Source organism: Daphnia pulex, chromosome 5 (genome assembly GCF_021134715.1).
Source record: "Daphnia pulex isolate KAP4 chromosome 5, ASM2113471v1".
NCBI classification, from domain to species: Eukaryota; Metazoa; Arthropoda; class Branchiopoda; order Diplostraca; family Daphniidae; genus Daphnia; species Daphnia pulex.
Genome location: NC_060021.1, coordinates 1,550,658 through 1,566,556, shown reverse-complemented (window position 1 = coordinate 1,566,556; position 15,899 = coordinate 1,550,658). Strand labels below are relative to the sequence as shown.

Genomic DNA, 15,899 nt, shown 5'->3' with positions numbered 1-15,899 from the left:
AGGACACTGTTGGGTAAATCTTTTGGCGTACAACTTTCTCCATTGATGCAGTAGGTAAGAGCGTTTTTGTTAAGTGTTATTCCTTTTACTACATTGATTTTCCATTTCAACATTATCTGTTTTTAAAAAAAGAAAATAACTGTTCTCTCATATCCTGGTACATCAGCATCTGTGGGAGATTAATCTTTTTCAATTCCATTCCCCAGTCAGTAGTGCTTTCTTGATTTGTGGTTTTGGTTATTTCAGTATTTTCTTGAACTTCATCCTCATTTAATTTAACGAATCACTAAGAGATATTGGTACTGAAATTTTATCCAGTCTTGGCTGTTTAACTTTCTGTGGTACATCACATCGTTCTGTTGGAGATTTCCTTTTTCTTACATTCTTGGACAGATAAACAGGGCAGTCTAACAACATATCCTTGATGAAATAACAGTAAGCTATATAAAAGTAATTGTCTTTCTTACTTGGGAAAATGCAGGGAACAGCATCAGGTTTTAGTCGAAATCTTTTGTATGGTGTAAAGATTGGCTTGCCATGAACATAGTGTGTATATCCTTTCAGAACATCAGTATCTTCAAAATGTTTAATACACACCTTAGAATGCTTTGTGAAAACGTAATCTTCACGAGGAACTGCTTTAGACCACTTAGCAAGCAACTCTTTATTTGAAGTAGAAAAAAGGATAAGACATTCCTTGGCTGCATCTGCATTTTCTTTGTAGGTACTGCTATATCCAGTTTTGCAATTAGGGACACAACATTTTGCAGGCATGGTGCATAAAACGGCACAATCTAAATTACATTGGCTTGAAACGGTAGCTAATTATAGTTTTGTTAGCTAAACAATAACGTACAGCATTACAAACTTTGACAAGCCATACATGAGTAAACAGAGCAGAAAACAAACACCATGGCAATCACTTACAAAGAACAAATTCCACTTTTAATATACAATGTGGAACAGTCTTACAGAAGTGGAAAGTCCAAGAGTGTCAGAAATTCTTGGACCATTTTTATTTTTTTTTTATTATATAGACATTTTTTATTTAAAATAAAATAAATGAACTTTGTAAAAAAATTTATTCTACACACAAAAAAAAATGTTACAAGTTGAAAAAAAATTAACACAGAAATGCAGGGCTTCAAAATAGTTAGTCCCATAAGGCCCCATGTTAAAATGGGCCCTCTAGTTACGCACCCGGCCAGAGTTGCCGATTTTGAAGATTCCAGTTTTCGGTCCATTTGCACCTCTCATCTACGCGTACCATGCAATCCTATACCATGGTCAATGTTCTCCGCTGAAGCAAGAGTCTATTTGGGATATTGACGATCCAGGTCGAGCGATTGATCCTGACGAACCAGACGGTCAATAGAACCGCATGACTCTGGTGTGCCTACGGAAACTGACGATCCAGGATGGACAATGGAATCTGGCGATCCAAGACGTTCCATGAAAAATGACGATCTAGAACGGTCAGTGGAAGCTGACGACTGTGGTCGGGCAATGGAAGGTGACAATCCAGGATGGGCAAATGACGTTAAGGATCCAAGATTACCGTATTGCAACTCATCATGGTCCACAGACATAACATGTCAGTTGGTGAATTCACAGGCGGAGAAAAAAAGATAACCAAAAGAAACTGACGATCCAGTGTATCAATGTCTAAGCGACGCACTATTTTCGGTCGACAGATTCCTTGATTCACAAAAATTCCTATAAGAAGTTAACGATCCTGGTTCGCAATACGCAACAGTCAACCCATGTTCAGCCGACTTATTCTCAGATGGACTAATCTGGCTAAAACCATTCGATGATCCCGGGTGAGCATACTGAACAGACGGACCATATTCATACAAGGTATTGACAGATGAACCGATATGGCCATGAGAAGTTAGAGATCCTGTGTTGCCATAACCAAACGGTCGGCCCAGATTCAGTTGATGAATTGTTTGCAATATTGTTGTTCGAGACAAACGATCCACTAGGAAGAATATTTTGTGATCAAAAGCTTTTCAAAATAATTGTAATTATTAAAATGTGTTTGAATAATAGTGATAGCATAACTTTCAAACTTACTTGGTGACTGGCGTACTAAAAGATTTTGTGGTACTAGGGGAGTGGACAGAGTTGTTGCCTCCTCATCTGTACTTGAATTTCCTGGTGAATACGTAACTCTGGGCCTCTTGTGCGTTTTCCTCTTCCAAGATTGACCACTTCAATGATGGAATGTTAATGTCCGACACAATCTCTGCTACTGCAAGCTTCCTTATTCTTGCTTCCTTATATAAACCTGTAATGCAAAAGAGCACATTTAAAATGTTGTGAAATATCAATAAATCTGCAGCGCAATGCACAAACCAAATGTCCCTCTGCAAATTGCAGGGTAGTTTAACCAATCATCTTCTTGTTTTTCTCTGGATGTAATTGCACGAGTGCCTTTTCTACTTAGTGGTGGATAGCGACAAGAGTTGGAAGAAAACCAGAAATCTGGCACGATGACTACTCCAACTCCTGTGCTGGTTTCCAAATCAACAACCAAGAATGTCCCATCCTATGAATAAATAAAAAATATATTTTTGATGAAACAAACATTTGAAATACACAATATAAAACATAGAATTTCTGCCTCATTTATATCTTTGCACGTGTTTCACATGTAACCCAATTGCCCCGTGGTAAACTTATCTTTCGTGATGTTCCACCTGTTCAGTATGTTTACCTTGGATTGGCTAATGGGATAATTCTGCCACTTTGCTTAAAACTGATGTTGCTCATCTCCCGGATGTTATCAAAATTGTCATTAGCGTGGATGGCCTTCCAGTAGAAAAAATCCGTGGAAGTCAGTTTTGGCCTATTTTGGCCAGAACATGTGGTGAAGATGGCGGATTTCTATTCGGAATTGGGATTTATCGCGGGTACAGGAAACCTGACAATGTGAATATTTATCTTATTAATCTAATTCGTGAAGCTGAAGACATGATTTCCGATGGGATTTGCGTAGAAGGAAAGAAAATTAGAATCTCTATTGTGGGTTTGGTATGTGATGCACCGGCACGTTGCTTGCGGGGGAGAGTTACATAACCCCGTAACTTCCGCACCATTGCGTACTGATGATTCATTTAAAAAAAGGGTGTACAAAAACCATCATGACAGTAACAAAGAAAGGTCTTCTTTAAAACAAATTTTGCCTGATAATGTCAAAAATGTACCATTAAACTATATGCACCTGACTTGCCTGGGTACAATGAAAAAAATAATGTCAGCATGGGTAAAGGGAGGATCTGAACGGACTGAACTTTCTAAAGAAGTGGTAGATCATTTGTTAGCAAACTTAATTGCTATTGCTTGTGATTTCCAAAAAAAAACAAGAACGCTTAACGACCTACCCCATGAAAGCAACCGAATATAGACTCCATATGAATTATGTTGCCCTTGTCATTTTTAAAGTCTTAGACCCATAGCTGTACAACAAATTATGCTTTTCCTTGTCGCGATGAAAATTTTGGTGAATGATTAATACTGTATTAAGTATGCTCTATATGCAGAAACACACATTTGTAAAAGATGCAGTGAAACTTTACAGGCCGAAATTCATTGCTTACAATATTCATAGTTTTGTACTGACTCGCCCCATCTCCCATATGTGCTTTCCAAATCTAAGCAACCGCGAGGTTGCTTGACTCTTCTTCACGCTTCCACTAGGAAAGCTGGTGAATGTTCCCCAACACCTCGTTGGCGTTGGCCGTAACGAACCAGTGGACCGAACATCCCTCCTTCGTTATTCTTTTTTGGACTATAACTTTTGTTTGTATTGCAATATGTTTCCCTGAGTTTCTCTTTGTCTTTCCCGAGTATAAAAGCCCGACGCCTGCATATTCCCGGCAGAGTCGTCTCCGGCAGCTGTATCCCTCAACATCTCTCGGCAAATACAACACTTCTACAAGTCTTATAATTTGTTATTGTGTATCATCACAGGTTCTATAATTTCATTACAGAATACAATGACAACGTGCGAAGCCTCCAACGATTGCGATATCACGATATCAAATAACGACAAGCGACGAAAAGTTCCCAAAGAAGCCTTTGTGTCAAGGTTGCCGCTACTAGAATGCATCCAAGTGGGCAGGCTAGAAAAACTTGTCATGGAGCGGAATTCGGAAGAAGAAGTATTTTTGGAGAAGGGAAACAAGGAAGAAATTTGTTTCAAGAGTGTGACAAATGCCCATCATCATTACTCTAATAGATGTAGGCTTAATTAAAATCAACGATCAATTCATGAGGGTGCAAAATTCTAGTGCGCAGTCGCCGGATGCAACACAATCTTTAATGCGAAACGTAATCGCGATCATCATTCCAAAAATCCTGATCCAAAATTGCATGATCCAAGGAGAATCAGAAAACCAATGATATGCAATAAAAGTTGGTGATGGAAAAAAAACCATGGACAGTCGGGTTCCTCCGGGAAGTTGGGGGGGGGGCATTTGAACTGGTGATGAATTATCGCAACAAACTTCCTTATCAGTTCGCTCATAAACTGACTTTGGACGTTCTACAACTAATTTCACAAAGAAATTTTTTTTGATATCCAATGAATTCCTTAATCAGTATGCCATTACTGCGTAGTGTAAATGAGAAAAATGACCGTAAAAAGTATAAACCGAATTATAAACAAGCTGATTCAAAGAGATTTGAGAAATTTTGGAACAGCATTGATGAAAGAAAATTGAAGCAGAATGCGATATAAGTTGAAAATGTAGCACCCGATTACATGTTTGTAGTTGAAATTATTAATGACATTCACCTTTTATTTGTAGGATTGATTACATGTGCAAAAATTGAAAATTCTCTTGTTGAGCCCACAACATCAACACGCAGTAAAAGTACTGTGTGATCAGAATGTGATCCGTCGCTACTACAAAACGTTGCCTTATTTAAGCAAATTAAAAATTGCAACATAAATGGAGAAACTTTTAATGAAGATTGGCTGTGAATGTGGATCCATCATGCGTTGATTAATCCAGCGTTCTCTGTAAATAGAGAGAAATTTCCGTTACGAAAAGTAGTTGGAAATCTAAAGTGGTATTTAATTTCGAAATGATTTTTTTGTTAAATTAATCTAAATGACTTTTTTTAGGCAAGTAAGCCCAATCCATGGTATTATGGAAATATTCGTGGAAATATTCTAAAAAAGTCCGAAGTTCCTGTCACAAATAAAAAAACTGCCAGTAGTTAATGGTCCATATTGTTCCATTGCGAAATGTACGTTTCGAGAATTCATTTTGGTGATAGTATCGGCACTATAGACGTCCTAATTGTATAGGTACTACCTTGAAAACAGTCATTCCACCATCTGCAGAATTTCTTCCTTGAGGCAAGAGACACTTAGGAAACCATCAACCCTAGTTTTCCTGTGTACAAGATTATCTGGTGGCAAGGAACCAGTATCATGGGATGATATTTTTTTAACCTGAGAACCTCGATTGAACAATGTCAAGAGTAAGTTCAACTTATTTAATAAAGTCGTGTAACATTTAATAACTGTTGTTACATTACAAAATCCTGACCCATTTAATGGCTTCAACTTTCCTGGTAGTCCACAGAATATTTAATTTATGGTGATTTTCATGAATAAAGGTGTCACTGTAAACTCCTCCGTAGAAACAATGTTTGATATAACTTCAGATACAACCGTCTACGGATTGTACTTGTTGGCGGAATTCATTATTTATATATTATTACTATCCTGGTGATAACATCGTAATTGGAATGAGTCAATCAAGTAGCTTTACTACGTCACCAAAGTACCTAGTAAGATTTCATTACATTTTCAATCGTTATCACATGTCCAAATATCTTGAACATGAAGTACTCTTTTTGTATAAAACTGTAATGTTGTTACTACAAATTTTTTCGTTTTTCTCACACTCACTCTCATATTCACAGTAGCAATTCATCGAAGGACTCTTTTCGCGTGGAATCCCCAAAGACTCTTTGTCCCTGCTAGCAAAGCCCGTCCAGTTTTCATCCATCGGACGTAGATACGTCCAAACCCCGTCCATGCAGTTTAGAACCTATAATTCTATCTTTTGGATGTGTCCCGCTTGTCTAAGTTGGTTACAAAAAAGATAGCCAAAAGATGGCCCTTTTTTATCCATTACGGATGTGTCCCGCTTGTCTAAGCTAGGTACAGAAAAGACAGCCAAAAGATGGCCCTTTTTTATCCATTACGGATGTGTTTCTCTCGTCGAAGTTGGGTACAAAAAAGACAGCCAAAAGATGACCTATATTCATTCATTAAGGATGTCTAAGTTAGGTACAGAAAAGACAGCCATAAAGATGGCATTTATTATTCGGATATTTTCACCTATAATCTAAGTTTGGTCCAGAATGGATAGCCTTAAGATGGCCTTAATTAATCCGTTATGGATGTGTTCTTGTCGCCTAAGTCAGGTCCAAGCATAGATAGCCATAACATGACCTTTATTAATCTTTGATGGATGTGTTCCCATTTTCGTTATATAAATATCCTTTTGCATCAAAATCTCATGATTTTAACATCGACTAAAAAATATAATATATAGAAATTTGAATAAAAGAAATTTTTTAACCATTAACAAAGACGCGCCTTTTCATTATTTACCTCTAACAGCTTTAACACGCCAATAGAAGTTTTAATCGTTAGTCGATATTTTGTGTTGCATATGAACTGTCAGTTTTCGTCTCATATATCGCCAATGTAAATAGGGAATTTTACTATTTTTTCATTGTGTAATTTTGTGATTGTAATGATGAATATACTTAAAAGTTTTTTCCCTATCTAGATTCACATTGTTATTTATAATTACTCAAAATAACGTTATAGAAAAAAGGTAGTCAACGAAAGGCAAGTGTACTACCGTATTCAAAATATTCGAGATTCGTTAATGGACAACAACGACGGTCTCATCAATTTACAAGAAAGTATTGCTATTATAAATGGCACAGTACCAATTGCTGAATTAAATAATGATATGCCTTCGCCAGTCGTTGAATCTTCAATTAACAGTAAGCTTAGATAAAGATAATATTCATAATAAACTGACGAAAGTACAAATTAAAAAAAAATTTACAGCAGATCTGTTCGAAAATTATAGCAATGTTGACAGCAGTTCATGCCTCAAATATCCTGATAATAATACGGCTAATGGCGATAACAACTTCAATGTAATCGACACATCAAGCGAGGAGTCTCAGCAGAAATCACATGATGAGAATGAAGAACAAGAACCGTTATCTGAATGCAGCATGAATGTATTTATGAGTGTGATTGCTGATTTGCACGTTATGCCTTAAATTTAATGATGTTGTTACAAAACACACATGAGTTCATTGAAAGCATTGAAGTAGAATCATTGGACAATCAGCAAGAAGAAAACTTGAAATCTAGCATACCAGAGTGGATTATTGAAAACAGAGTTCCTGTTTCTCATGCCAGTTCTCTGCTGAAAATATTACACCATGAAGCCGGACTGAAATTTCTACCGCTAGATGCCAGGACACTACTTGGCTCTCTTCGCACCAAAGTTCAAACTACTGATATTAGACCTGGCCGTTACTACAACTTCGGTATTGCAATTTCCATCATTGCAAAATCCCTCCTGCTAAGCAATTTTCCCGAAATATTTGAATTGATCTGGAATATCGACGGAATTCCCTTGACCAAAAGTAGTTCGTCAATTTTTTGGCCTATTATAGGGAGAATATCAAATTTTAAAAATGCTGACATAATAATTGCATGGGTTGTACTCCGGATGTCAAAAACCATCTGATATAAATGATTACTTTAAATTGTTCGTAGATGAACTTATTGAGCTTAGCACTAAAGAGGTTTATTTTAATGGAAAGCTTTTTTTGTAGGAACTAAAGGATTTGTTTGTGATGCTTCAGCTAGGAGTTTTCTTACCAGCGTGGTACCCCACAACAGTTACTATGCCTGCCACAAATGTGTCGTTAGGGGGGAATACTTAAAAAATCAAAATAAAAGGGGTGGTAGAATTGTGTATCCTGATTGATTTTCTCCGATTAGAGAGGACTTTAATTTTCGAAATAGTAGTGCAGTTGAATATAAAAAATATTTTGATAACAACAAAAAAAATATATCGATAATTGAAAAAATCTTAGACTTTGCAGACTTGATATGATTGTAAACATACCCCTGGATTTACATGCATTTAACTTGCCTTGGGGTCACCAAAAAAATTATTAAAGACTGGATAAAGGGATCACATAAATTTTCAGCTGAATTCACAACCGCTATTTCTATATACCTTTCTTACATTAAACAATTCATCCCGGATGATTTTGCAAGAACAACTAGAACCATTAATGACTTTGCGTATTATTAGGCTACTGAATTCAGACTTCACATGTTGTTCATAATTCCCGTAGCATTCAAAGATTTTCTTTCCCCTCAAATTTATCAGAGCGTTTCTTGTATTTTCACGTTGCTATGAAGCTTCTGGTAAATCCAATATTGTGTAAACAATATGCTAAATAATACGCCAATCAGCTCTTAATTAAATTTGTAAGAGACTCCATAACATTGTTTGGTAAAAAAATTTTTGTTTATAATGTGCACAACTTAGTTCATCTACCGGTGGATGTTTTAAAATTTGGTTGTTTAGATAATTTCTCAGCTTTTTCCTTTGAAAATTTCTTGTTTTTTTTGTGTTGCAATTTTTTTGTGTTGTTTTGTTTAGCAAACGGCACATCGGCTATAGGTGTTGCTTTGCCCAACTTGCCAATGTCCAATCGCTATCGCCAACGTAAAACCCGAGTCGATTGCGTCTAGCCCATCAAAACGGAACAGCTCACAGAGAGAAGAGCTCGAGTGAGAACGTAAAATAAACCCCCCACTAGTCAAAAAATGAAGTTGTTGGTCATAAATTCTGGGAAAGAAACGAAAATACTAATTTCGGACGTCACTCAAACCAGCGACGATTGGCCCATAACTGGTAAGTCCCTTTTGTTCCCACTCACGTTCAATTACTGGCCAATGTTTCCAAACGAAAAATGGTCAGGCAACTCACCCACTATGGATCAGAAGGTCACCATCAGACGAGATGTCGAGTGGAATCAAAGTAAACATTATGAGGCTTAAATAAATAGATAGATAGATGGAAATTGTTAGGAAATTTGTTAGTGCTAGGAAGATATACGACGGCCATCAACCGTGATGAAGAGACTGCCGCTCGTGCCATCAACAACCAGACAGCTTTTTGGGGCTTTTGCCTTTGCCATTTTGATGAGGAAGCTTCATTTGCATCCAAAGAATCGACTAACCAACCGAAAATTTAAGAAAGGGGCTACCACTTTTTTCTTTTCTTTCCTTGTGGCCAAAGATGAAAAACGTTATTACAACCACCAATTAAAAACGGTCATTTCCACGCTACTGGAACTGATCGGCGTGTGTTGCCTGTCTCACATTTTTTTTCTTGTGGAAGAGCAGAACATTTGACTGTGGAAAATAAAGGGGGAAAATACCGACGACTGGCTTGTGTCACGATATTGAAAATGCCTATAGAATTTGCTTCCATTCACAAAGCCAAATGAGATCCGTTCGATCCCGTTGCTTCTTGTCTGTTTTCAGAAAAAAGGGAATTCAATGGTTCGATTTTGTAACGATAGAAAACAGATTGATAATAAATCTTAAATCTTTTTCACTATATCTGTGATAAATAGTGGGGGAATGGGGGCTTCAATTAAGAAGAGTAGAGTTGTCCAAATTTTTTTAGACCTTCGTTTTTGTATCTTTTCATAAATAATACCTCCTAGTATGCCTAGTATGCCTCCTAGTCTTAATGCATTCCATGTAGACATTTTCCATCAGACTTTTTGTAATGTGGCTTTCTTCTCGTCAGTGTAGCGACTCTGTAGTTGATTTTGATGCTGGCAGGGTATTACCAAAAGAAGACTTTGCTTGTTGTGTGTACCTATCTTTGCCTATGAATGAATGTGTTCAAAATTAGATTTCTTCTTCTGTATATTAGTGACCAATTTTTGTTTTTGTTTTATATAGGTGAACAGCTGATTGCAGCAGATTGAATTGAAGTCTGGCTTCTCATTTCCCTTTTTTACATTTCTTTAAACCTTATGTTCTTGTGTACATTCGTGAGAAGGCGAGTGTATTCACGAGGACGTCCTTCCTTCCTTTTTCTTGCTGAACCCATCGTCTTCGTGATCTGGAGAGAAGCATCTGGAATCCCGGGATTTCAGGTAGGAGGCAACTGACATTTATTTTTAGTTCAATTCGTCAAACCAGAGTAATTTTTGCGTAAAAGAGACGGCAACTCGATCTTATTTGATATTGTGCAATAACGTACCGGTACATCTATTACGATTGACGTCGATGGTTTTCGGCTACGTTTTCAGTTTGGATTGAAATAGCGTAGAAAAGTAAGTACACTCCGTGGATGCCGTGTGGAACACGTGCGTCTTCTTCTTTCACCCCCCACCGATGGATGCAACTTGCAACAATTTTCCAATTTTCGTGCGTGTTTCCGGACTGCGCACTGTCACATCTTTTTTTCAAAGCAAAGATTTGAATTTTTTCCTTATCCTTATTCTTGTCATTGCGACTTGGGAGGCGGAGTTTTTACAAAACGAACTGATCGGCTTACATTGTTTGGTAAAAAATTTGTTGTTTATGATGTGCACAACTAAGTTCATCTACCGGTAGATGTTTTAAAATTTGGTTGTGCAGATAATTTCTCAGCTTTTCCCTTTGAAAATTTCTTACAGAAACTAAAACATCTACTAAAACATTGCGGGAAAACACTTGAGCAGGTTGTTCGACGCTATCACGAATTTAAAAAAATCTTGCCCTTTTCCATTAAGAAAACAAAAAAGAATCACCCAATACTTGCTAACGTTCACGTAAAGGGTCTACTTTCGTCCACCTTTCTTTCCCAGAAAGGAATAATTATACAGTATGGGAAACTAAGTCTTGAAAATTGGTTCGTATCGTGCGACACTAAAAACTCTTGTGTTATGCTCAACGATAAATCTGTAACATTAATCTATAACATCATCAAAAACGAAAAGAGGAGATTTTTAAATAGGGAAAAAGTATTTGAGAACCGCAAATATATTTGCAATACCACTACAGTCCTCTGCATTAGATGAACTAGTTGTAAATGATCCGAATAAATTTTTCTGCATGGCCTTTGGCGGATGTGTTGTTTAAAATGTTACATATTCCAACTGGCCTGGCAACAACTACTGAGTTTTTTGTGGCTCCTATTATTTATTCTTCTCTTAATTCATAATAAACTCCATTCGATCTGTTGATTTTCTCCTATGTAGTAGGCATTTTCAAGAACGTCGTTTTAACCAGCAGATGATTCCAACATGGAATGAGAAACGTATAAAAACTTTCAGCCATAATTTTAAATGATTTATGAGGTTATTAACTGAATTTATTTGGCATGTGGCATGTGACATGCGGCATGTGGCAATAGAAATACATGTATTTCTATTGCCACATTTTTAAATCCATATAAAGTCGATCTTCGAAACAGAAGAAACTGTTGTCAAAGCAAGTGATTCGATGAAACTGATATCGAAAATTCGCCGATGTATGGATATCGACCTGCGGCAGTGGCATACCTACATACCATTCTTAGGGGTTACTTAACGATGTTTGAAAATCTAATTTTTCTGTGTTGGTGTGCCGAAACGACACACCATAGATATAAAATTTAGTTGAAGTGACCCAATTAAAACAAAATGCTAATTGAATTCTAAATTACTTAAAATTATATTTAGAGAGCTCGATATGCAGTATTATCTAACGAAATGCCAAGCCGGTGATGGCTGCAGCTGGTGGTTTCACGGAAGATGTGTGGGACTGCAACTTTCACACACAAGAACACGAGAGAAAACTTGAAGAGAACGGTTTGCAGTTAACCTGCAATTTTTGTTGGGATGACCCCCATTTAATGGCTTCAACTTTCCTGGTAGTCCACAGAAAGTTAAATTTATGGGGAATTTCATGAGTGCAGCCGTTGCAAACACCTCCATAGAAACATATTGTTTGAGGAAATTCCAGATACAACCGTTTACGGATTGTTCTTGTTGGCGGAACTCATCGTTTATCATTGCCAACCTGGTAACACAATATTGTAATTGGAATAAGTCAACCAAGTAGTTTTACTACGTCGCCAAAGTACCTGGTAAGATTTCATACTACATTTCCGAATAAAAGTCGTAATAAAAAGCTTTTAGATATTTTTAGACGTATTACCACTTTTGTTCGTTTTAAGCAAACTTTCATGGGACTTTGAAACCCAGACAAACGGTGTGGTTCTGGAAAATGTTTTGCAAGTTATGCATGCTGACCCCGTTGTCGAGGAATAACGGGCGACAATGGTTGATGAGAATCTTCGTCAAAAATACAGAAGCATGTGCATCGAAAGGGAAGGTATGTGTAGTTGTCCAATCAATTAGAATGATACCTCTGTGAAAATGAAAATTTTGACATAATTCTTCTCGGTGGAATATAGGAGTGTACCCCCTGCAGATTCTATGAGTAATTGGTTCCTCGAGAGTAAGGTAATTGACAACAGTGGCGTTGATCCACTTCTTCTTGGTGAAAGCAAAATGGATGGATCATCTGTGATTGTAGAGATTGTTTTTTACGCTTGACACCCTATGTAGGCCCAATTCTTTGTTCGAGAACGGTTCTCGGACAAAGGATTGGGCCTACATTGGGTGTCAAGCGTAATAACAATCTTAGTTCTGCTATCGGCCGCTGTGGTGCGCATCGGCGTAAACTGCGCACGAATTTTTGGCATGTCTACTACTTTTTCATTGGAATAACATCTATTCAGTAAAGGGTCCCAAGATTCCCCGTCAGGTTCGCTAGTATAGTAGTTCCCTCGCCTCTCGAGGGTATAGTAAAAATTGGGGGTTTTCGTTCGTTATCTGTAAAATTACCAATCAATGTGTCCAGAAATTGATTTAGTTTAAGCTTTATGTGATTCCCTAACCTTAAATACCTAATTCATCAAGATTAGGCAATTTTTTATATGTTAAATTCGTGATTAAAATTCGCAATTTTTTGAAAATTGCGCCAAAAAAAACAAATTAAATGTTTTTTTAATTACTTTTTTTTGTTTATTCTATTTTAATGAATTTTAAACATTTCATCTTTAATAATTAAAAATTCATTTTTAATATTTTAAAATCCTTTACATAATTGAGTCAACAGTCAAAACTGATTCTATTACTAATAAAATCAATATAAACTATGAATGAAAATTAATTTTGAAAACGAAATTAAAAAATCAATAAACAGCAAATCGTCTATTAATTAATTGATTAATTAACGCTTATTATTATTAAATTAATTATACGAAAAATAAATAAATTACGCAAAAATAATCATTTATAGAGTTGGCTAACGTCCGAAGTTGCCAGTTCGATGAAACTGTGATCCCTACTGGTTTTACGTCCAATTTAAAAAAAATCTACTCTAATCTACTCTATTCGCAAAAATTTTTCACTTTCCAATGATATGATGAAGACATTTCCGTGATTTGTACTATATTCAAATTTTTCAAACGGCTTGCCAAGTGCAGCTCAATTGTATTCCATTTACATTGCTTAAAAGGTTATTTGCTGTCATAATCAAGTAGGTCCCCATCGAAGTGTAGTCGACGCCTAGCACTCCAGCGGTTTGAGGAGTTGCCGGAGAAAGCTAACCCACACAAAAATGGGAAAAAAAAGAATGATTGAATTATTGGCGAATAAATAATAATTTGATTAGTTAATTATTCTGTTATATGTAGGCTGTTCATTACCCTGAATCTGGCGCCGGCAGAGATACTGCTGCATCTCACTACAATTCTAGTCGTCGGCGGATAAGCCACAAAACTGTACTGGCAATTAAAATTCGTATTGGCGGTGGGAAGATTTACCGAGATGGTCCCGTTCGGTGCAGCTGACGCATAGGCATTCAATGCGTTGTCACAAGCTGTACCCAATTATTATCGATTATTATATAAGAAATTTGAAAATTTATTGCAATAAAAAATGATGAGTCTTAGACCTGTGACGATTGGCGATGGGGGTGGCACAGGACATGCTATGCAACTGGCGCAGGTGGGACAGGTAGGGGGAGCAGCGGTGGTAGCGGTGGTAGTAGTTGGACAAGTTGTTGGGGTAGTAGTTTCAGGACACGTCAGGCAGGTGGGACAGGTGGGACAGGTAGGAGGGGCAGCGGTGGTAGTGGTGGTGGTAGTTGGGCAAGTTGTTGGGGTAGTAGTTGCAGGACATGTCGTGCAGCTGGGGCATGTCGGGCATGTGGCGGGAGCAGCGGTGGTTGTGGTAGTAGTTGTAGGAGTTGTTGTAGTTGTCTCTGCTGTGGTTGTTGTGGAAGTTGTTGGATTTGCAGTGGTTGTTTCAGGGCACGTTGGTGGCGTTGAGGGACAGTCGGGAGCAGCGGGACATAGTGGACACGGGCTGCACGGCGACGTCAACAAATTTGGGAAATATCCAAAGAACGGCCCTAATGGCTGCTGGTATTCTGCATGAATGATCACGGGTGTCGTATAGAAATAACTCACCAAATAGGAATTATCTAAAGGTAATATAGTATATCATTAAAGATTTAATAGAAACTTCAAAGCTAAGAAAAAAAAATCAATTTCAATCTAAAAGAATTTCTTTCTTAGGTGCATGAAATGGGTCATTCCACACGGGGAAAAAATGTTAAATTAATTCTATCAAGTTGGTTTCTTAAATTATTATTTAATTTTTTTGTTACTGAAAATTTAAATGATTGAAAGTTGTTTGAAATTGTTTGGCTCAGCCTAATAACCGTTGCTGGGAATTCCATTGTAGTATGACTGGAACGGTGAGAAAGAAGAAGTTGCTTTGGAGATCCTGGCAGTGCTGGCCAGAGGAAGCAAATAGGCGGCCATGACCTACATAAATTCAACAAATGAATGATCCAAATTTTGTTGATTTAAAAAGAAATGTAATTTTTAAAAATCTAGACAATAAAAAATGGGCTAATAATATAATTAACAGAAATGATTAAATTTTAAAAAAATCGATATGTCATTAATATTATACCTGCAGTGCGCAGATGGTGGAAAGGCGGTTCTTCATGGCCAATGTGTCGGTCTAAAAAAAGAATGCGTTGCGAGTGAACAAGCGTGACTGGACAACAACACGCTCGCACAAAGTGCAACGCGCCTCAATGCTGGTGGGGCGATTTCAAAAGAATGGTAAATATTTCATCTCATGCATTAGGCATTATATATATATAGTCTGGTTGATAGCCAAAGGCAATAGTTAATATGTCTGGGCTATCGCTCACAGCATAGTCGACCATCGCGGTGGAAATCGACATCGGACGAAAGTAAATTTCATCGGTTCTTATTCCATTTGAATTTTCAATTAATTAATTTTCATGTTAATGCATTACTTCTAGTATACCTTGCGTTACTTCTAGTATACCTTGCTAGTAAATTGCTGCTCCCGTAATTTAGATTAAAAGTTGAGGAAACAAAAAGAATTAACTGAGTTCAATTACGTAATTCTTTTTGTATTCATGTTAAGCCCACCAAAATTATTTTGTTTCATAAGAGATAAGACCGTCGACCTGTTGTAAAACATAATAAGATCAGGGAAACACTACAGCGTAATTTTAAACAGGTTGAAATTGTTTTAAAAATGACCAAAAACTCGTTTGTAGATTTTATTTGAAAATTCCCTATGATCAACTAACTACAGCAGGCACTCGCAAACGCTAATGTCAATTGACACAGACCTGTTGCCAAGAATTGGAATTGAAAAGATTTCATCAAGATAGTCGTTACGTGTATACTCTTTTTTATTCCCCCCATTAA

General features: G+C 37.0%; 1 protein-coding gene across 3 annotated transcripts in view; it reads right to left on the bottom strand.

Moving 5' to 3' along the window:
• LOC124193399 (cell wall protein DAN4-like) overlaps positions 1-15,289 on the bottom strand; it is a 37,315-nt gene extending 22,026 nt beyond the window's left edge. The window contains exons 1-5 of one of the 3 annotated variants that reach the window (XM_046587181.1): positions 15,121-15,288; positions 14,864-14,969; positions 14,093-14,623; positions 13,845-14,017; positions 13,591-13,741 (exon numbers count right to left, since the gene is read on the bottom strand). In XM_046587181.1, the coding sequence (XP_046443137.1) occupies positions 13,601-13,741; positions 13,845-14,017; positions 14,093-14,623; positions 14,864-14,969; positions 15,121-15,156 (987 nt within the window). In that variant the 5' untranslated portion in view covers positions 15,157-15,288 and the 3' untranslated portion in view covers positions 13,591-13,600. Of the gene's footprint in view, positions 1-13,590; positions 13,742-13,844; positions 14,018-14,092; positions 14,624-14,863; positions 14,970-15,120 lie in introns of those variants that run through there. The other 2 variants (XM_046587182.1, XM_046587183.1) reach the window with 2 other exon arrangements.
• Positions 15,290-15,899: the final 610 nt, after the last annotated feature.